The sequence below is a fragment of the Gobius niger genome (genome assembly GCF_951799975.1).
Source record: "Gobius niger genome assembly, chromosome: 13".
Classification (NCBI taxonomy): domain Eukaryota; kingdom Metazoa; phylum Chordata; class Actinopteri; order Gobiiformes; family Gobiidae; genus Gobius; species Gobius niger.
Genome location: NC_136864.1, coordinates 14,612,965 through 14,635,535, shown reverse-complemented (window position 1 = coordinate 14,635,535; position 22,571 = coordinate 14,612,965). Strand labels below are relative to the sequence as shown.

General features: G+C 40.2%; 1 protein-coding gene across 5 annotated transcripts in view; it reads right to left on the bottom strand.

The window, feature by feature from the left end:
- astn1 (astrotactin 1) overlaps positions 1–22,571 on the bottom strand; it is a 288,872-nt gene that overhangs the window by 204,646 nt on the left and 61,655 nt on the right. Inside the window, exons 6-8 of one of the 5 annotated variants that reach the window (XM_079569048.1) lie at positions 13,123–13,272; positions 8,622–8,774; positions 5,099–5,266 (exon numbers count right to left, since the gene is read on the bottom strand). In XM_079569048.1, the coding sequence (XP_079425174.1) occupies positions 5,099–5,266; positions 8,622–8,774; positions 13,123–13,272 (471 nt within the window). The remainder of the gene's footprint in view (positions 1–5,098; positions 5,267–8,621; positions 8,775–13,122; positions 13,273–22,571) is intronic. The other 4 variants (XM_079569049.1, XM_079569050.1, XM_079569051.1 and 1 more) reach the window with 4 other exon arrangements.

Sequence of the window (22,571 nt, the reverse complement as noted above, 5' to 3'; positions counted from 1 at the left end):
ATCTCTGTATAGTCCCTTTAAATTGTGCCCCTCAAACTCAAACTCTGGCTCACAATAAAATGTTAGTTGTTAGGTTAGAATTGTGTAGAATTATTGCATTTCAAAGAAAAAGGACCATCTCTGATGATGTGTACCGATTCAGCAAGAACGCCGAGGGCCACTGAAAATAGAGGGCCGCATTTGGAAACCCCTGTGTTATAGTAAGAAAGACTCACACAAAACAAGGGGTCAGTGAATAACATTGATGATTACAATAGTCTATTCTTTGAGGATTTGAGAGTTTTTTTGAAGAGTTTTTAGGAGAGTATGGCATCTGAATGAATGCCATTTGGCTTAACATGGGACCATGGGGTCTGGGTTAAGTAATGGAGAGTATTTGTAAATGAGAGTATCTGTGTTCCTTGTGAGCGAACACATTTTGCACTTCAGAATCAAGTCTTTATAGATTTAACAGTGCAGCATAAAGCCTGAATGTATTCAGTTTTCCCTGGACTTCCTGCGGTGCCACACAACCAGCCTTGAAAGCTCAGTACTAATTTGAATACCTGCATCCTTGCCCACACCTTGGTTTTCACAACCTTTTCAAATTAGTGTTTTGAATTCTCAAGACTCACATCCTCCAGCCTTGTGTGGGCAGGAAGCTAGCGTTTCTATTAGAACTGATTATGTCACTTCTTTTACACTGAATTTTTTCAGCTCATCAAGCTGAAATCCTCACATTGATCCATTATGCAGTCGCATTAATCAAGTCAGGGTGTTATGATGCAGGAACTTACAGTCTCTCGAGGCAAAACATGATTTCTGTGTGTGCCACATGCAAGAGCTGGTTACAGCAGAGAAGATAGCACAGGGAGCGCGAGGGTTGTATTGTCTCCTTCTGAATGTCTCTTGGAGGAGCAGTCATGATATTGTCGTAACCCATCTCAGTTTTCATCAGTATCTCCCAGGGCTGCAAAGAGGATTGGATTTTCAGCTATCTATAGCACCTCAGCAATCCGCCAGCAACCCACACCGCCGCTGTTGGCGAACACACACAACGCTTTCATTACCGATGCAGTTCTATGAAAAATACAATATCGTTACCGCTGGGCTCGCTCATCCATACATCATGTGGAGGGGTAGGCTGAGGTGTAGCTAATTTCCAAATTATTCAGGGGATGGGACACTAGAGTGACTTTTATATTCATTCGAAGGCCTTGGAATTCGCTCTCAGGGGAGGGCAAGGCTGATTAATAATTGATGCGCAAAAGTAAAACACCCGTTTCAGAGGGGTGTTTCTGAAATACTACACTCAAAACTGTGCCAGTGGCGAGGTCTTTCAGTGTCGCATTGGATGACATAATTGGCATACTCAAATGATATTAACCTCTCCTTAACCGGGCGCACATTCTGCAGTTCGGCTTTACCCAAATCTGAAAGCTTCTCGACTGGAGAGCGACAGTGCAATGCCTCATTTGAAAGCTAAGGCCTACAAAACTGATGGAAACTTTTTTGTTGCGTTGTCACCATGGTTTTGTCACATTTTTTAACTGTTCATTTGTTGTTGTTTTTGTTTTTTGTTTTTGTTGTTGTTGTTTTCCCCGTATTTTAGCGGTGTTAGCTTTTTTCATTGTGTTTTCATTGTTTCTGTAACATGTTTTTGACGGGGCTTTGTTGACATTTTTCGTTGGTTCTTTCATGGTGTTTTCATCATTTCTCCGTTATTTTTTTTGGTTTGGCTTTTTGTTGATTCTTTAACATGTTTTTGTTGTTTTCGCTGTTTTTTTTTTTCATAATTTTTTGCGCTGTTTCTTGGTTGTGGTTTTGTTGGTTCTTTAATGTTTTTGCCGTGTTTTTGTGTTATTTATCATGTTTTTTTCATTGTGTTTTCGTTGTTTCTTTAATATGTTTCTGATGTTTTTTGTTGTTTTTGTAGTGATGCAAGTATACACTGCAATCCCCACATAAAGTTTTATTGTTCCAGAGGCTTCTACGAACCAGCTTTGAACTTTCCTCCCCCAGTGAAAGTTATTTTTGTAAGTGTTTTGTTGGTTTTACTGTCATCGTCTTCACATCATCACACGTCGAAATAATGACGCCGCAATGTGTTAAAGCACAAAGGCGCTCGTGAACAGCTTTGGGTTAAAATCGGTTCAACAGTGCAGTCGAAACGGAGGAGGCTGGTGAAAACATAAAGTACATATTATGAGTTCAGAGGTAAAAGGATTTTAATTTGGTGCAATTACAGTGACATTTTCAGAGCCCAGACACTACACGATGTGCTTTTTATTCTGTTTTACCATCACACAAGATCTTTACATTGCAATGATGATAAGTCAAAAAGTGCAGACATTATTCACTTGTTATTCTTAAACTTACTCTTATTTCCTTTCCGTGGAGTAAGTAACATTAAAACTCAGCCATGTTCTGTTGTAGAACCAGCGCATATTGAAATAATCAACACCAGACCGCTGTTTTGTCATTTGAATAATCAATACATAGAAAACAGTCCATAAACTACTGTGTAACTGTATTATCAAGACACGTTTCTCCTGTCTGCGACTCCAAACTGTTGTCAATGAACTGCTAAGTAATGCATCTCGGTGAGTGTCTCCTAAAACCTTAAATGCATGCCACACCTTGTTTGTTTGCACTTACTCACTGATTGATTCTTAGCAGTTTGATTTTCACCCAGAAATGCATCAGGTTTCGCATTTAATGAGGAGGACTCACTTAACAGACGTGTCATTTTCGGTGCCTCGGCTGCATTTTTACATCAACGTGTTGTTGTTGCTATTCAGCCCACCAAGTCTACTTGCAATATCAAAGGTAAGCAGTGCTGTGATATTTTTTTTCTCCAATATAAGAGAATCTCGGCATATTTACATATCTTGTTAGACTTTCATTCAACTTTTGTGATGCGTTCGGTCTTGCTGTGGCAAAGGAATTGATTTTTTTGTTAGAAGGCAACAGCACGCGGGAAGATACAGGCCATGTATACTTGTCAGTTGGGTTATTGACTTTGTGACAGACGGAGGGAGTAGAGAAAGAGTGATGGAGGGGCAGGAGCACAGAGGACTGCCCTGCAACCTGCGCCTATTGACATATAGCTCTACAGGTGCAGCCAACCGATCTGTCATGGGGGAGATTGGGACGAGACCGTTTTTTGGGGCATTTGAGTGTCTTTATGTCATTCACGTTTAGGGCACATTTTGAAACAAGTACTGTATGACATGGGCTGAGAGGGAAGAAGCCCTTACTCCAAAAGAAACATCAAAAAGCCAGTTTGGAGTTTTCAGATTAAAAAAAAGGATAAAGACTTTGGGCCAGATCTTCATTCATTTCCTCGTTTACATTGCACTGCCTTACGTTCTTTCTTAAGCCTTAGGCTCTCACAGGTCAAACAAAAAACTTAATTTACCCCATCGTGAGCTAGTCAATGTTCATATCTAGAGAGAGAGAGAAAGAGCTACAGCGTCCGCTGTTGCGTGGATCGGCCCGCGCTTGGCGTGAACGCGACACACATGTTCACCCACCACTCCCCCACAACCCCTCTACCGGCTGCGGAGTCAATTTGGTTGGAAGAAAATGTCTCCACCCACTTAAATGCACCAAGTCTGGAGTGGCAAGATCACAAAGTGTGCTCATACTGAGAGCAAAATGTCACGCTATCGTCTGCGTTTTGAGACAAAGATCCTGCCCTCTGATTTTTGGAGACACATCCTGTGGTCTGACAGAAAGAAAAAAAAATACCAAAAATTGGCTATAATGAGCATCGTCATGTTTGGAGGAAAAAGGGGGGAATCTAGCAACACGATCCCAACTGTGAAATACGGGGGTGGCAGCATCATGCTGTGGGGTTGTTGTGCTGCGGGAAGGACTGGTGCACTTCACAAAATACATGACATCATGAAGAAAGAACACTATGTGGAAATATTGGAGCAACATCTCAAGACATCAGACAGGAAGTTAAAGCTTGGGCGCAGATGGGTCTTCCAAATGGACAATGACCCAAATCATACGGCCAATACTGTTTACAAAGTGGCTTAAGGATAACAAAGTCAATGTTTTGAAGTGGTCATCACAAAGTCCACATCTCAGTCCAGTTGAAAATGTATGGGCAGAGCTGAAAAGGCATGTGCAAGCAAGGTGGCCTACAAAATTTGCCCCAAAATTCCTGCCAGTTCTGGCGGAAGGAAATCCAAAACGAAATCCAAAACGTTTGACCCAAGTTATACAGTTTAAAGGCAATGCTACCAAATATTAATGAAATGTATGTAAACTTGTGTTTTTTTAAAAAGTAATACAAAATTGTCTATAAAATTATACCTCTCATTCTTCTGGCATTTGACAAATAGAAATCATTTTTTAAATTCTAATTGACCTAATGTCAGACAATGAGAAAAAAAAATGCAAATGTGTCTTTTAACGAAGTGTATGCAAACATCTGGTTCCCGCTGTACATTTTCACCTAAAGGTAATTTGGAAATCTAAGCACTTTATACACAACAGGATGTATGCAGTTTGTTTGCATTGGTCCATATATTGTTATGTTTTCACCCACTCAGGAATCAGTCCTCTGTGCGCTACCAAACCTCACTTTTCCAAATCATAACACACGAAAACATCACCAAAAGCAGTCACATATTTCCGATGTGTGTTGCTGGCTGTCAGTCAATACTTTTAATCTATTTTTTAACAAGAGAGAGGCAGAAGTGCATAAGCCTTGAACTAAACTAACTGAGGAAGTGGAGGGACTTGCACTGATTAACATCTCATCCATCCTTCCCCCAGAACTGTCCTTTTAACTGATTTTAATTAGCTGAGATGAATTACCAGCAAGTGGCTGTTTTTTTTCCTGTTTTACTATAGTGCCAATTTACATGTTCATATGGCTGGACAACTCGTTTCATGGATACTTTTGGAACCTTTTTACAACATATAAAGCTGAAGCAAGAAGAACTCAGGCCAATGAAGGACATACAGGTTCAGGGAAAAAATATTCAGATGCTGTTGTCAGGGACACTTTCACATTCCTGTTGAGGGCTCCTTGTGTGATGGCCGTAAACTCTACCCCTTTGCATAAGCCTAATCAAAAGCAGACAGCAGTGGCTCTGACCTGTTTCGGGGTCACACTGGTGCTCACAGGGGTCGAGCAGACGGCGTCCGCACAGCTCGTTCACCCAGGGCCCGCTGGCGTTCTGCTGGTAATACAACAGGATCTGAGCCGGGTTCAGCCAATCGGACGCATCCAGCTGGCTGCCCTGGAGCAAGATGAACCTCGAGCCTGCACACAAGACGAGGAGAGAGAATATGGACAGCATTATAAGGAGAGTACAGCAAAAAAATATTGATTCTGCAGTATATTGCAAGATCGTATTGGACTAGATGCTGACAACTTATGCGTGCAGTAAATCAGAAGTGTTCAAGGGTTGTGTTTGTGTGTTGTAAAAAGAAATGTGACATGGAATTATAGTAGAAAAAAATAGAATAGCTAAATAGCACCAGAGAATATGCACATACATTAATTTCATTTCAAACAGAACAATCACAATCCAGACTCAACACTCATTTGCCTTCTGTTGTCATGCTGTGATATCACTCACGTTCCTTTTTATTACTACCTACAACAGATAAAACAGGATGAGTGGAACAAAAAATATATATATATATATATTGCTAAAAACATAGCTGAGCCCAAATGCAGAGTGAAAAATGTTTTGCCCAAAAGCCTTTTGACCGCTATTGTTTTGCTCCCACATTATTTATTTAAAAATGAACTCAGACTATAACAAGGTTCCTTTTCATTGTTTATATGTTGAAAAAGTTCCAACTAACATAAACAGCAAAGCAGTGGAAAAAAACCTTGAGCATTTTTATCTTTTTATTTCAACCAGTAAATCTCATTGTTCGTGTAGCAGTAGACACAATGTAAATAGACGTGAAGACTTATTATGTGACATCATTAAAAGCCTGATGGCCTGGTATAGTGCTGAACATTGCATCAACAAAACATTGTAGCGGTGAGAAACATTTTAATGAACACGATGTGTTTTTGTGGGGGATTATTAGCGGTAACTGTAGCAGCCTGTGTGGGCTGAGTGGGCTGGGAATGCAGACTTTTATCAAGTTGTGAGAGATGACGTTCATGTGACGTCAAATCATTCTGAGAGCCTGTAGTTTTAAACTGAGCTGGTGGGGAGCTTTGAATTCCATGGTGGTGGTAACCATGTCAATAATCAAAATGCAGATTTTCTTTGGTTAATATATCTGTAAATACTGAGCATATCTGCATGATACAAAAAGTGGCACAAAGTTCATAATCTGCGCTGTCATGAACTATGATCAAAATAAAGTGGCAAAAACACTAAAACAATGCATATCCCAAACAGAGTACAATTTGGTCACCTTTAACACATGAATTGATGGCTCAACATTTTTTTTAATGTAGATATTTTCTTAAAGCAGTACTATGTAACTCGTGCCCCTAGAGGCATAAGCGCCACTGCAGGTGTCGTAGAATGTTGCGTTTTTTTTATGTATTAATTGTCCGTGAGAGTAAATACTACGCTGACAGAAAAAACAAAGGGAGAGAGGGATATTGTACACTCAAACTGTAAACACTGTCTAAGTGGCGCTAGCCCGCAGTTCGCTTTGTCTGTTAGCCTGTTAGCTTCTTCTTGTGATTCATGTGTGTGTATTGGTGGCACCTACCCAGTGGCAGCAAAGTTGCAATTGTGGTTTTCTGGCCAGAGACACCGGGGGAGATGAAAGACCTCACAATCATCCCATTAACACTTGTATTACCCCCAGAGGGACTACGAAAGGATTTATTAAGGTAAACAAGTTACTTAGTACTGCTTTAGTAACAATAATATAGTATAGTGATTCTTTCAGTGTTAATTAGTGTGTTTAACCACACTTAATCACACTTCAATCTCTTCTACCAAGTGTGAAAACAAAGGGCTGTGGCAACAGGAGGCAGAAGCCTGGAGACAGCAGGTGTACTGTCATGTGTTGTCTGATCACTGTACATTAGCCTCACAAACCACTGAACAAACTCCTGTCCATTTGCAAACACAGGCTGCAGTGGGCCACCGCTAACCCATGCATATTTAATGGGGTGTTGGCAGACAGTGTGTGGCCTACTTAGTGCCAACCTCTTTGATGCGCTCGCATATTGGGGCACATACTGCCAACGCACATGCCCACTGTGTTTATGGCGTCATAAAATCGTAAATACATCGTTATAATTTCATTATTTTACTTTTTATTTTCTGCAACAATTAGTATCTTCTGAAGCCATGGCAGATATTAATCCTTCATCCTGGAAGACTGATGTTTCCGATCCTTCTCAAGAATGCATCCCTCTGGCCTGTAATTCTTAATCCTAAACACTGACCCATCCAACCCATTCACCCAGTGCATTGGGGCAACCAGTCAGCAACCACAGTGCGGCGCCAGAGGACACATCTCGATATCTTAGGTTTGGGCAGGACTTACAAATCTGGAGGGTTTTTTTTGTTTGTTTTTGCATAGTGTGCCCCGAGTATTCCATCTCTTCCCTGTCAAATTAGGAAAGAAATAAACGAGACAGAAGGGCAACGTGAATGCTATTATGTACATTATTATTTTCCACAAATGAGGATGATTGTAATTAGAATCAATATGAAGGCGTGACAATACATTATGGCACATTATTCTGGCCATATGAAGGAGACAGAGCGCAGCTGCTGGCATTAATAGGCTCTTTCCCCAGTCGGTGGGATCCAGATTTTCATCCCATTCGCCATGACATCAAATCAAGTCTGATGAGATTGTGGAGACATTTATGGAAACATTCTAAATCGATTACCGTTTTGTAATTCAACAGGCGAATTCGCCATCTTTCATCTCTCCTTTCAAAGTTCCCCTCGTAGACCCTCACTGGAATTTTAATAACATCCTGGCAGAGCTGCGAATGGCGTAGGAATGAAGCGCGCCTCCGAATCAAATCAGAGCAGGGGATGATAGATGAGTGAGGCCAGTCACAGTCCATCATGGATCTGGACTACAGACCTGTGTGCCTCCTTCTGGCGGATTGCTACTGTGAAATTCAAGACCAAAGCATTTCACCTCACTACCCCAGAAGTTATTTTGGACAAATATACATCAGTGTAATAATCCACCCAAAAAAAAAAAAATGCAAAAAAAAAAAGAAATGTGTCACTACTGCACTCTAGACTGTGGTTATGTTGGCTAGAGGCATTTCTATATCAGTTTGTATGAGCTTACATGTATGCACTTGGTTTATTTTGAGCTATGGTGCGTAAGTTCATAGATCAGACGGCCAGTGATATGGCCTGGACAGCGGGGGGTTGTGACTCTGGCCTGGCTGTGTCCTGGATGTGCTGTGTTGCTTTGAGGCCACATCTGTCGAGTCCTCCCCCTGGAGATACTCAGTCCGGACAGAGGAGGCGAGAGGGGGGTTCGAACTGGCATTTACCTTTGTGTTTGTGGGATTGCTTCCAATGGCCATGTCAACATCAAAACACTTTGAAAAATACAGTTCACAACACCTGCATCCCTGAGTGAGGGTTCTGGAAAAAATGCCAGTTCCACCTCTGTACCCCCCACTGTCCCACCCCGGTGTGTAAATATACCGTCAGCAATGAGGTGTTCCGGCACGTGGAGGATGACCCGCACCGACAGACTACAGGCCAGATGAGAGGCGTACACCAGGCCGAGGGCACAGCTGATCACACTGATGAGAGTCAGGGTGGTCTTATTGATGGGACTCCGTGGGGAACCTGCTGCTGGCGACAGAGGAAGAGAGGAAGAGAGAGAAAATGGGGAAGTAACAGAGAGGAGATATTAAGCAGTGACCATGCTCACCCCATACTGTCAACACGCACATACAGAAGGCTGCGCTACATTTGTCCTCAGGTGTCAGAATTTCCATGGTCCACTGGTCCCAGAATTGGTTCTCAAAAGCCCAATTTCAACTTGAAATGTTCCCCTCTTCCAGATTTGTATCATAGTGCATAATGCTAAGAAGAGTAGCAAAAACAGTGAATGTGTGTGTACAATCTTACATTCCTGCAATAGATTGAGTAAAACTAAAAAGCATAATAACTAGGGATGCACCGATCCGATACTGGTATCAGATATCAGAGCAGACACTGAAAAAATACAATATCGGGTATCGGCTAAAAATATCCGATACTGAACCGATACCAGTTGTGGCTCTCAACGCCTTAAAAACACAACTTTCACAACCTAAATCTAAGTGAATATGGGCTTGCTGTATATCATTGTAAAGCTGCAAATGTATTTTTGATCGCTGCTCAAAATTCTGTGGTTAGCAATAGCATGCTAAAGCTAGCGGGAGCATGTTAATGCTAACAGAAAACTAATCAAGGCTGGGTCAGAAATGGAAACACAGGAATACATAAAGTAGCCAAATAAAATAAAATATACTACTGCTGAAGCCAAGTGTTTGTGTTTTAGTTTCAGAAATAACTGAGCAAACAAATGTGTAATGATCAACCTGTCATATACCCGAGGATAATTAGTGTAGAAAAGTCAAAGAGTTTGTTAATTGATAATTGATCTGTAACATGACAATAAATATGACTTTATTGATCTTAAAATGGATAAAATAGTCAATTTAATGCTTCACTCAGATAAAGACACTTTTACGAAAGTCTCTTGGTATCGGTAAACATTGGATATCGGCAGATACTCAAACCCCAGTATCGGTATCAAAAAAGCTGGATCGGTGCATCTCTAATAATAATCATATAGGATTTTTGTTGTTTATGTTGTCATGGTACAGTTCTCTTGTGCTCTATTATTCAGTCACTACAGCACAAAACTCAACTCAACCCAATAGCCTAAATAAAGAAGTCTTTCAATCACAATTTGCCCCACGGGTGTAATTCTATTCTTTACACTTCACTTGTTTTTTCTTCTTCTACAGATTTTAAGTCACATTAAAGCAAAGACTTCTGACCTCTAATGAAAACTGGAGCGCAGCAATGGACACACACATGCACACCACGCCCGCAGCACGACCCATTCTCCAAACAGGCCGAAAAATAGGCTTAGCGTCCATGAAAAGGTCTGAGGATCAGAAAGCGCTGGCCTTTGGGAGGTTTAGGCCTAGTGGCACACAAATCGGGTTTACCTTTGAAGGCGAATGAAAATCCACACTGTGAGGGGTGGGGGAAATAAAAAATAAAAAAGTAGGTGGGCACATAGGCCTCAATAAAAATGGAAAAGGGGTTGTTTTGCAGACGTTTTCGAGCGAGGACTCTTCCCTTATCTGTTCCCCCGCAGAGTGCACCATGTAAAGTGTTAAACGTGACCCAATATAGCTGTGGGGTCAACCATTCACACACACTATACCAAATTCACACTTACCCAGTGACCTTCAATATAGCTGCTCGCGCTCAGAATAAAGTGGCTATTTTTCACTTGCAATATAACTGAGATTACATTGTCACTTTTAAATTACTCTGGCACAACTTTTTATATTCAAACACAGCCCAAGGCAAAGCTTCAAACAAAAGCCGAAGTAAAAAGCTAACCCACGCTTAAAGGCAGTTTATTAAATCAAGCACCCTGCAGGAAAGTATGGGAGCCACTTTCAGACATGAAGGACTCAGGGAAAAAAACAATGACTATATATATTTTTTGTCAATAATTAGTTATCATTTCCATATTGGGCACCAGTAGTTCTCAGGTCATTTGAAAGTTCTTTCTGTTCTGGACATGTTGAACACCATCTGCTTTGTGTAAATATAGTGAATTATTATTAAGAAGAAAATAAAGCCATTTGTGTTTGCGGGAGTGTGTACTGCAATAACAATCTGTGTTGCTAACTATCCAGAATAGATACTTTGCCTTATTCCTAGTTTCTCAATATCTTCAAAGCAAATACTTGTAGCTCATTGCCCCTTTTTTTTTTAAACAACCAGTCATAATCCAATTCACTAAGAGATGTGAATGTTTAAAGTGATAGTCCGAAGTTTGCAAAGTCAGGAGAGATGGTGAAATTTGAAAGTAAACAATCAAATTCCTCACCTTTTAACCAGAAAGCCCTTCATGAGGAGAACCGGACTGACTGAGTTTTCAAAAGCAAATGATCAAGCTCCTCCCCCTCCGTCCTAATTAGACCTGACAAGCTGGTTCACAGGAAAAGCTCGTCTCATTGGTCAACGTGGGAGGATACTAGACTCGGAGTAGCTGCTGAGATCCGGGAAGGGGGGACTTTACAAAAAATAATATATGTATATATATATATATATATATATATATATATATATATATATATATATATATATATATATATATATATATATATATATATATATATAATTACTCACTTTACATCAAAATGTAAGACCAGGTGGTCGGTTTTGCACATTTTATAAAATTTGTAAAACATTAAGACTTCCGGACTATCACTAAACTCAAACAGGCTGCATTTTCAAAGCTTGCAGATGTTTTTTTTTTTTTTTGCATGTATATATTTGTTTCCCTAAATGTTAAAGAACCCGTCACATATTTTACTAACTAGATTTTGATTAAAGACTGTCTGTCTATAAGTTTGCAAAGTAAGGAGAGATAGAGTGAAATCTGAAAGTAAAGGCCTTCCTAGTTTGCAAAATGAGTAGCGCAGGAACAGAAATTTCAAAAGTAGACAATCAAGCTCCTCCCCCTTCTCTCCTGATTGGACCTGACAGGCCAGTTAACAGGAAAAGCGTGTCTCATTGGTCAAAGCCGTTTCCGCGGATTCTGATTAGTTGCTGAAATCAGCAAAATATTTGTATTTAATATTACTTATATTACCTTGAATTTCATACCCAGGCGGTCAATTATACAAAATCTATTAAATTAGTGAAATATTCAAACTTACAGACTATCACTTTAAAGTACTTACTGGTCTCTAAAGTGAAAATATTGCTCTCCCACTTATTTCTACGTGCTTTCTGACTGTCCCTTGCTTGAATGTAAGTGACACAGTGAGGACACTTGCTATTCTTACACGTTGCTCTAATTAAAGGCGTTGCTTCAGGAGACCTGTGTCTGTCTGTGGCACCTGCGCTTAAATGACGACAGAATAATTGGCTCAGAGAAGTAGACGAGCGCAGCTTATAACACCTAGTGACAGCAGCGATTATTTTGAGGGCATCCTGTCTTTATCATCACCCCTTTTTTTCGCCACTTTTCCACATCCCACAACTGTGCAGAGCCGCAAGGGCGAGGCATGCTGACAGAGAAAACCAGCTCCACTTTGACAACATTTACGTACACCAGGAGCACCTTAGAAATAATATTGGAGTGCGATATTCAGAGGTGGAAGACAGTGGCAGACTATTACCATGCACTTATAATTATTCCAGATCACTTCAATCTGACTGAAGTAGCAAAGTCAAGTCTTTGTTATGAGTGAACAGGACACAAGTAGCTCGTCTCTATGGAGATATAGCCGCTTTCCTTTGACTACTGGCAGCCAAATATTAGTTTTAATACAATAGGTAATTCTAAACACTTTATTCTGACAACCCACAGCAAAAACACCACTATTGGTGTCAAGCTATAATAGGACATTTGGTATCATGAGCTCATTAGCATTTTATGACCGCGCAGTTGCTCTTGTGATGTACCAAATGATATGGAAAGTTTCACAGTGTGGCTGTCTGCACATCAAACACTAGGGCTGTACCTGCACCCACTTTGCTACCGAGACGAGAAACAGGTAAGAAAACGTTATACTTTCAACAAACAAAAAAACTGCAATGCAAGAAAGTAAGCCACTTGTTTCTTTCCACCACTGGTAATATTATTTCAGATACACATTTGTCCATGTAATAGGATATGCGATGTTGATGCAACAGACCTATATGAAACAACTGGGTGCATCTGATATTGTTTGTCCATATACAAATGCACTGTCACATGCACATCAACGCTCCAATACAATCACATCGCACCACCACAAACTGTACAAATATCTGATGAATGTGTTTCCACGAACAAGGCCGGAGCCATCCATCTGTGCACGGCAAAGGTTACACTCGTCATGCGTGGTGGAGGAGATGGCATGACAAGAGACTGCAGTATGAAGTAGTTCTGTATAGTAATAGTACTTCTTACCCCCGGAGCCCCACACGCTGTTGGCGTTACCGTTTCTCATACCTCGACTGCGACGCCGACTGCGATTTGGGTCGGTGTAATAGGCCAGCTGCGGCTCGCTGTCCGCCTCCGTTCCAGAGTCTCCATCCGGGTTCAAGAAAGTTGAACCCGCTGCAGGGGTTACACGAATAGGTTTCAAACAGACTCTTTATATTCAGTAAAAAAGAGATGGGACACCGACATGGACAAATCAATGCACTGCATCATTGTACTCTAACACAAAGATTTGAAATTCATCTGTTTTGATTATGCAACATGACTGATACAAAAGGTTCCTTTGTGTCCAGGGTTATTTAAGTTATTCTACTCTACCTCATTGAGAGAAGCCCAGTGAAATTTGGTGTGAGAAGGGCTTGATGTATACATCTTATCAGAATAATATAGATATGTCTGTCAAACAATGTGGCTGTGAAAGGACATTTGTCAACGCTATAGACCAGCTCCAACAATATAACTGCATTCATCCGTCTGTGACTGAACTATTCCATAATATTGTACTTTAAAGACACACATATTTCTAAACTTCTATATATCCTTGAAGTGACTAAAAGTACATGATCACCTTTTCAACTGTTGATAAATAATGCATCTATAAAAAAGTTGCAGAGTTCTATAGAAGTAACTTGTACATTTTCAGCTCTTTCATCTGTGCATGTTTTGTGAAAGAAGTCCTTCGGGAAATGGATTTTGAGCGAGCGGCACCTCCGTACCTTGAGCTGTTTATTAAAGCTTGCCTTTGCTGTGCGCACCTCTCTGGGCTTGTATTGTGTGACGCCACAAAAGGAAGAAGACGAATCTAATAAAGCATCTTATCAACCTGAATATAGGAGTTTCTGCTGATTTCCTGTGTGTTAAATCCTGCAGTGGCACGGGCACATATATAAATGGACTTTACCTTATGCCATTGGCTGTGTCCTAAAATAATGTATTCTCTAATTCTCCACCTGGCCGAAATTGTATTATGGAGTTATTTTCATTGGTCTTCATACTTACGTTTCACAGTGCTTTCTGAGGTTAATCAATACAGCCTATTACAGTCAATGGCACAAAAAGCTTTTATTTTCATTAGATAGTTCTAGGACACAGTGCTTCATGAAATGAACATGTTCCTCATCACCTGCTTCATTTACATGATAAGGCATGTGTGGATATTTTGTTATCTTTATTGTTTGCGTCTTACAAGTTATACATATTTTGCAATTATGATCTAACCTAATTGATTGCTGCTCATGTGTACCACATTTGTGCTCATCCAACAACAACAAAAGAAAAAACATGGATTACAATGAATGACAAACAGATGAGGTAGTTGGTAAAGCAGGAACAGTGAACCTGTTGTCATGGTAATGTTACATGATTTTGTTCATGCAAATCTACAGGGTCCTGGAAGGATTAATTCCCTCTATTTGTCCGTATGATGAAAAAAACACAGGTATATTTGTCTGAAGAATTCTACGTTCAGGCTTACATAGAAGTTGTATCAGCCAGGGGCCGTGAATCAGTTACCATAGAAACCATCATGTTATTATGTCATTACCTCATTAAAAACATGCCTGAAGTGTTGCCATGGCACATTCACATATTTTTGAGTAATCTGTAAAAACTCTGATGGCAGCCATTTTTGGGATAGGTTTGCCTGAATCCTCCTAGGAACGCCCCCACCTCCTGGAGACGCCTCCGAGCTTTCATCACCAGCCGAGTAACCAACCACTGCTCCTCAGCAGAACCCCCTCCCCACTGATACTACAGACAGCGTGTGGAGGGGGCGTGTCGGAAAGGGTCAGAGGTTCTTAAAGAGACAGAGGCCTATTTCAAGGCATTCGCTGCAGCCATTTTGAGAGAGCAATTTTATACAAGGCAGTTATTCTAATTTACTGCATTTACAGACCAACAGAAGGTTTCATCATCATTGTAGTGTGCTATAGACTGGTGCTACGTGACTGAAAAAAGCATAATACCCCCTCTTTAATATAAATGATTAGAGAGAGAAATGAAAACTCTCTAAAGGCACTGTATGAAATAGCCATAGATTTACTCAAGATCATATACAGGCATAGTAAATCCACTGGAACTAATACTGAGCTCGGGCGGCCATATTGTGACAGACTCATGTACACTAATTGGACTCACTTGTTATTATTGTCCTTTTCTTTACATTTAATTTGTAAATTTGACTTTTAAGTAGTGGTTTGAAACTAGCTTTTTTTTTTTTTACTAATTGGTGTAAAAAGAAATGTATCCACAGGGTGTTGACATGTATAGATGCTGTAAATCTGTATACAAATAAAGACGACTATGGTGATGGGGTTAATATTAATATTTGTAATGTCAATAAAATGATTTCCTGACAAAGACAGCTGGATTTCCTTGCGTCTTCCTTGCGTCTTAAAATTAACAATGTAGCTTAACTTTTAATAAAACGTATGTCCCCCTTTTTACATTCTTTTTAAGCAGACAATCGCATCATGGCCATCGTATTTGCCACAGTGATGGCTGCAGTTTTATTATACATCTGTGGAAGTAACAACCATATTTTCCGGATTATAAATTGCACTTTTTTTCTAAGTTTGGCTGGGGGTGTGACATATACTCGGGTGCGACTTATATATCAACATTATTATTTTCACACTGACAGCTATGGGGCTTGTGTACCAGTATCTGCTACTCCTGTACGGTTGTATAATGACAAATACTTCCTTACTTACTGTACCTCTGGAAACGAAAAAACAACACAGTAATCGAGTAGCAGAAAGAAAGATTGGAGTGAGTGAAAAAGAAAGCGGAGGTTACTCTACTGCAATGAAGAAGAAAAAAAAAGCTAATCGCAGGCTGAAAGCTAGACGGCCACAGCAAGAGGAACAAGTTCACAAACGAGAGCTTGAACAACGTGGTGCCGGGAGAGGCTTGTCAACCGTGCAGTTACACCTCCATGCCCAGGTAGTTGCCAAGGCTGGTGCGACTTATATATATGTTTTTCTTCTTCATTATGCATTGTTTGACTTACTCTCCGGAGCAACCTATTGTCTGGAAAATACGGTACTACTCCACAACTCCTCCATACATTGTCTGACGACTGTGTGAAATGCAGTTTGTTGGAAAGTCGTGATGTTTCCCAGTGGGCTGCAGCGTACTTGAACAGAAAACAACCCTATCAAAGCTGCATAGTTTTCGTTTTGCAAGCTCAGAACAGCAGGATAAATACGAATGCGTTCTAACACTGGTTAACGCTGTAGAAAACCCAGACCAAGGCGCTGTGTGTCTGATTAAACAGGAGGAGATCCCACTGAAACAATGGGCCGATAGGAACAGCGCTGGCATCAAACAGAGGGGGATGTCCTGGTGACAGCAGCTTCATCAGCTTTTCACATTGTTGCGCTTGGAACAATACTGAATGAAGATATGAATGCACGGGGTAAATAATATTGGCAGGCGTGACAATCTGAGCGCACAGATGTTGGCACAGCTTTTCTGCAGGAGAGCAGCGATTTCTGATGACGCACCGTTGTTTCCGCTTCTAGAACGCAGCTAAAAATAAACCTGTGTGAACTTTAGCTCTTCAGAGGAAAATGCCTGACTTTCAACCAGACTGATTTTGATTTCATTACATATTTCAACAGCTCTATTTTCATGTTTTATTTATTTATACACTCTGGGCAGACAGACACTTGTTTGTGCCAAGTTCTACTTTACAAGTTGGACAGCCCACAAAAATAGCCACTGACTCATACTTGAGAAGTGTTTCAATCAAGCTCAGGTCAAGATGAAGCCACATCAGGGTGACAACAGCTACAGTACAATATTCAATTCCAAAACACTTAACTCTGTTAAGATCCTACAGGAGTACAAACAAACATCTGCAATCACCACATCCAGGATTCCTGGGACAGACCTTTGTGGAATTTGCATTTTCCCCAGACAGAACATAATAATTTTTCAAGGCCCAATGACAGTATTCACCTTATTCCGCTCCGCCCACTTTTGCCGCTTTTTTCGTTGTCTCGGCACTTCCGTTGTACAGACACTTCCGGCCAAGCGCGAAGCCCGTTCATTTAAACGGAGAACGAGGGAAAATACTCTCCGCTCAAATCTGATGTTTAGTTGATTGATTTGTGTAAAATGGCCAATGTTCATTTGCACCGACATGTCAAGTCTGCAGCGTTTCTCTGCACGGCCGAAAAATGGCTTTGTTTTCGTGTAGTAACTGATTTTATTTATTTACATGTTAACAGATAGGAGAAAAGGGGCGGGCACAATTCATGGCGGCGCCCACACGAACGTCCGCAATAAGGTGAATACAGCTTTGTTTTGCAATATACCGCAATACAAAAATGTATCAAAGTAACCAATACTTTCGCTCATTTTTAAATGAAATATTTCTTCAGGAACAGTTAGCACTTTATGTTAAATCTATATTTTGCCATGGCAATGCGCTTTACTGTCTTGATGCTTCAAAAAATGTCAGTGGCGTTTGCTTTGTAACTTTTGGACACATCACTTTTCACAATGCTTGCTGCGTCACAATACTGAATGCAGACTAACCAGACTAAGATATAAATGGTCACAAATACTCTTTTCCAATAGTCAGATAAATGTATGTGGGAAAGCTGTAAATTCCAAAGTAGAGCACACAGTAGAAGACTGTTTGAACGCCACTTAAAAAGAATAATATAAATTGATGATGCTGACTTTTTGTTGACTATGAGAGAAGTCTTTTGATTACATTTAAAGCAGTACTAAGTAACTCTCGAGGCCATAAGCGCAACTGCAGGTGTCGCAACATGTTGCGTTTTTTTTCACTCATTAATTGTCTGTGAGAGTAAATACTATGCTGATAGAAAAGACAAAGGGAGAGAGGCATATTGTACACAGTGCCACAACCAAATGATGCAATGGATTTTTTTTTTTCACTCAAACTTGGGTGTAAATACTACTAAAGTGGCGCTAGCCCACAGTTAGCTTTGCCCGTTAGCCTGTTAGCTTCTTTTTAGTGATTCCATTAGTGTATATTGCGCCTCAGACCCGATGAAAGACCCTCCATTAACACTTGTATTACCCCCAGAGGGACTACGAAAAGGATTTATTAAGGAAAACAAGATACTTAGTTCTTTAACACAATCAGACAAAATTAAATGTAATATTATTATATAGATCAAGAGACTTTTTTTGTACTGTAAGAGAGGCTTTGATATTATTAGCTTCAGGAAAAGTAATATCTTGACAAACCAGAGCAGAGAGAGCCGTGGGCAGATATAGAGTGAAAGAGGCTCACCGTGGGCCCGCTGGAGGCTAAAGACCTGCACTCCCAGTTCTGCTATAGGAAATGTCTCCACTGGCAACACTGACCACGAAACTAGAGTCAGAAGTTTAACATGAAAGAATGATTATGCATGACTTATTGAGGACCGAAAGTTCTCTCATTCTAAAGTTACTGTTTGGAAAGTTTCGAACCTCGTTCAAGAGTGAATTTTATTTGTATATTTGGAAACTTACTGCAAATGCACAGCAACGGCCAAAATGTACAGAGCTACGGGGTCAGATGCTTTCCATAAAAAAAGTGGAATCTTAATTGAATGTTGAATTTATGTACAAAATGTTCCATGGTATGCACATCTTTTTTCCCAGTCTAGCACGGTAAAAAGTCAGTACATTAGTATGTAGAGCAGGTGGCTGAAACAACATTGTATTATATGCTGCACTCCAAAACTGTAAGCCTGAATATATATGAGCCATCTCTCCTGCAGCCTGGGAGGCAATAGCTGTGGAATAATAATATACTCCTGCTGAAGTAGTGGACAGTCACAAACAAGTCAGGGGGAATTTACTGTACGGACATAAAGGGAAGCAACGGGACCATCAAAAAAGATGAAATTCTGATTCGCATTTGAAAACACTCACAGCTATCCCCAATATAGAGCTCAGTGGTGAATTTTTGCTTTACTTTACACCACAGTACTAAGGTCATAATTGGTATAACGCAGCTGCTAGTTTCCATTAGCAGTTACAGTGCTAATGAAAATAGCAGTGTAACTAGGGGGATAATGCATGTCCATTCTATCACCAATGCCTACTGTGTTTTCTTGTCAATTGACAGTCTTTATACTGGGATAGAAAAGGGCCGGGATTAACCTCCTAACCCCCACCTGAACCGAGCACATTTTCTCCAGTTTGACTTTAACCAAATCTGAAAGCTTCTTAAAAAATGTGCGACGAAAAGGAGGGTGAAAAATTCACAAAAAAACAACAAAAAAGTGATAAAAATGATGAAAATGTGACAAAAAAGTGATGAAAATGTGACAGAAAGATGACAAAAAGGTGATGAAAAAAATGACAAAACTGTGTGACGAAAACAACGAAAAAGTGGCAATAAATGTGACAAAGACACAAGAATAATGTCAAAAAAGTGACGACAACGCGGCAACAACGGGAGGAAAAAGATCCTTTTAGATGAGTTTTGTAGACCTTAGCTTTCAAATGAGGCATTACACTGGCCTAGAATCTGTAAACTCCAGTCGAGAAGCTTTTAGATTTGGGTAGAACTGAACTGGAGAAAATGCACTCAGTTAAGGCGGGAGGGAAGAGATTAACACAGACCTATTAACAAGAACAAAAACTGATGTGTGTTCTTTTTCCAATTACAATGTTAAGTGTTTCATGACCAGTGCAAACAAGAATTCGAAAGAGTTTGGCCAATCAAAACCTTGAATTACAGTTTAAATACGGCACTACAGATAAAAAAGTATGCATGTGCACAAATCGCACATCTTTATCTTTTTACATGCTCAAATTAAACTAATTGACTCAACTATATCCCTTTTACTTTATTCTGTTTTACTTCTCCAAGCCTTACCGTCTGACTACTGCTTGTTCCTTGATTAATTTCTCTGCATGGCTCACCCCCGATAATGGCTTCACGCGCTGCGACTGCACTAATAATCCCAACCACTGTCAGCGACTCGGGAGCAGCAACCCTCTGACACCAAAGTCCTTTCATTTACGCGCGTTTCCTTCTTGTAGTCACTTCACAAGAAACTCCCGGGTCCACTAAATATGCTGACGTATGGACTGAGGGAGAGTTAACTTCTTCAGCAAAAAAAAAAAAAAAGAAGACGCCTGAGCTTGCACACAACACTCTGACAGCCACACCTCTACCGCTGCGTATTTTAAGGTGGAAAAAAAGTTGACAGGAATCGTCACTAAATGCCATGAAGCAGAGTTAATTGCCCGCTTTGACGCACTCATTTATATGCAGCTGGTCTCTTTAAAGGGGAGGACGGCAAATTGAAATTGCTATTGGAGTGGAGCTGTTTGTTCATTAAGTGCATTGGTAAGCACATCTGAAGGAATTGGCAGCTTTGAAAATGCAATAGTTTTATTTTGAGCGCGAGTCTTGCTTAAATTTCACATCTCGACGAAACTAGCGTTTATCACGGTGCCAGCTATTGCCTCGGCACAAAGCAGATATAAACAGGGATAAAATGATGGCCGATTTGAGACTCATCCAAAGAAATTGTGGCTCCACCTCAGACCACAGGCGAAGTCTGTTTATATACTTGCCACAGGATTTTTGAATATTTTTTTTTTCTCGGAGTAGTAACTTCCGAGGACTTCATTACTATCAAAATGTTGTTAGTATTTGCAAACTTTTGAACCACAAAAGATGCCGCTAACTGTGTGTAGATTTGCGGAGTTTGCGCACGACTAACATGTCTATTAAAGGGGCCCCTCTCAACTGTGTTCATCCCTCACCCATGACGTCACACGACGAGGAGCGAAATTGGCATTGCTAGCAACCAAAAACATGTATTTTTTTCAATTATATACATATTTACCTATGTCTACAGGTCACAATGACACAATGACAAATTAAGATGAAATCCCATATAATTTAAAAATGCTGTGAATGCCTAGTCTTAACCAGGTAGTTCAGTTCTTCAAATATATACACTACCGGTCAAAAGTTTAGGGTCACTCAGGCCAGTCTTATAGCTTCTCTAATCAGCAGTTTTCAGCAGTGCTAGCATAATTGTACGAGCGTTTCCAACCGTCAATTACCTTCTAACACGGTTAGCTAACAAAACAACACTGGAGTGATGGTTGCTAGAAATGCGCCTCTTCACACCTATGTAGGTGTTCCATAAAACAATCCAGCAAGTATAGACATTCACAACATTAAATAGCTCATGCCCCTAGAGGCCATAAGTGCCACTGCAGGTGTCGTAGCTAGTTGCGATTTTTTAACTTATTAATTGTCCGTGAGAGTAAATACTACGCTGACAGAAAAGACAATGGGAGAGAAGAAAATTGTACATCCAATTACACAGGAGATAATTTTTTTCACTCAAACACTTTGCCCGTTAGCCTGGTAGCTTCTTCTTCGTGATTCCATTAGTGTGTATTGCGCCTCCGACCCGTAGGCAGGGAAGTTGCAATTGTGGTTTTCTGGCCAGGGACACCAGGGGGAGATGAAAGACCCCCCAATCATCCCATTAACACTTGTATTACCCCCAGAGGGACTACAAAAAGGATTTATTAAGGTAAACAAGTTACTTAGTATCGCTTTAACAATGTCTAGACTGTATTTCTGTATTTCTGATTGATTTAATGTTATCCTCATCGGTAATACTAAATAATAACTACACCTTATTTAGCCTGAATAAATAATAATTAAAACATTTAATTCATCATGAACAGTTCATTTGTGAAGTATGACTAACACTTAATAACTACTTAATGAATAAGTGTGAAGAACTATTCATTATGAGTTAGGCATTAGCTGTAGTAGTTAAGTAGTTATTATAACAACAAATTAGTTAATGATGAATTAAGTGTTTAATTCATTATTTATTCATCCGCACATTAAAGTCAAAGTGCTCCTAAAATGTTATTACGCCATACAATATAGTACCTCTTTTTAACATGTTTTATTTTGTGTGACTATACTTGGATCGTGTAACTGCTCACGCAACCGTATTTAAATAGGGTAAAAAGGGGAAGAGCTTGGTCGCTTTTAACTTCACCCCCGTTTGGCCTCATAGAGGAAAGGATTAGAGGCTAATGCTAACAACACTTTCTGTGTATAAGCGTGACTGAGCGCATGTGTAAAGACCAGACAGGTACGCATCAACTCGTCTAAGCTCAGGTAAGAACATATCTCAGTATGGAAAAACGGTGGCCTAATCTAATCTTCATTACTTAGATTAGTTTTTACCCAAAACATCTTTGTGTCTGTAGATATCTAACAGACCACTTGCTCACCTTCATTGAAGACCACCTAATATGTGTAATGTTTTAAAAGCTCATGTGTGAAGAAGAAATCTCCCACTCTTCATACCAGGGACACAGCTGCGATTTGTGAAACACTTTAGTCTCACAGACAACAACCGACTCAAAAACGTAATCACTTTCCATCC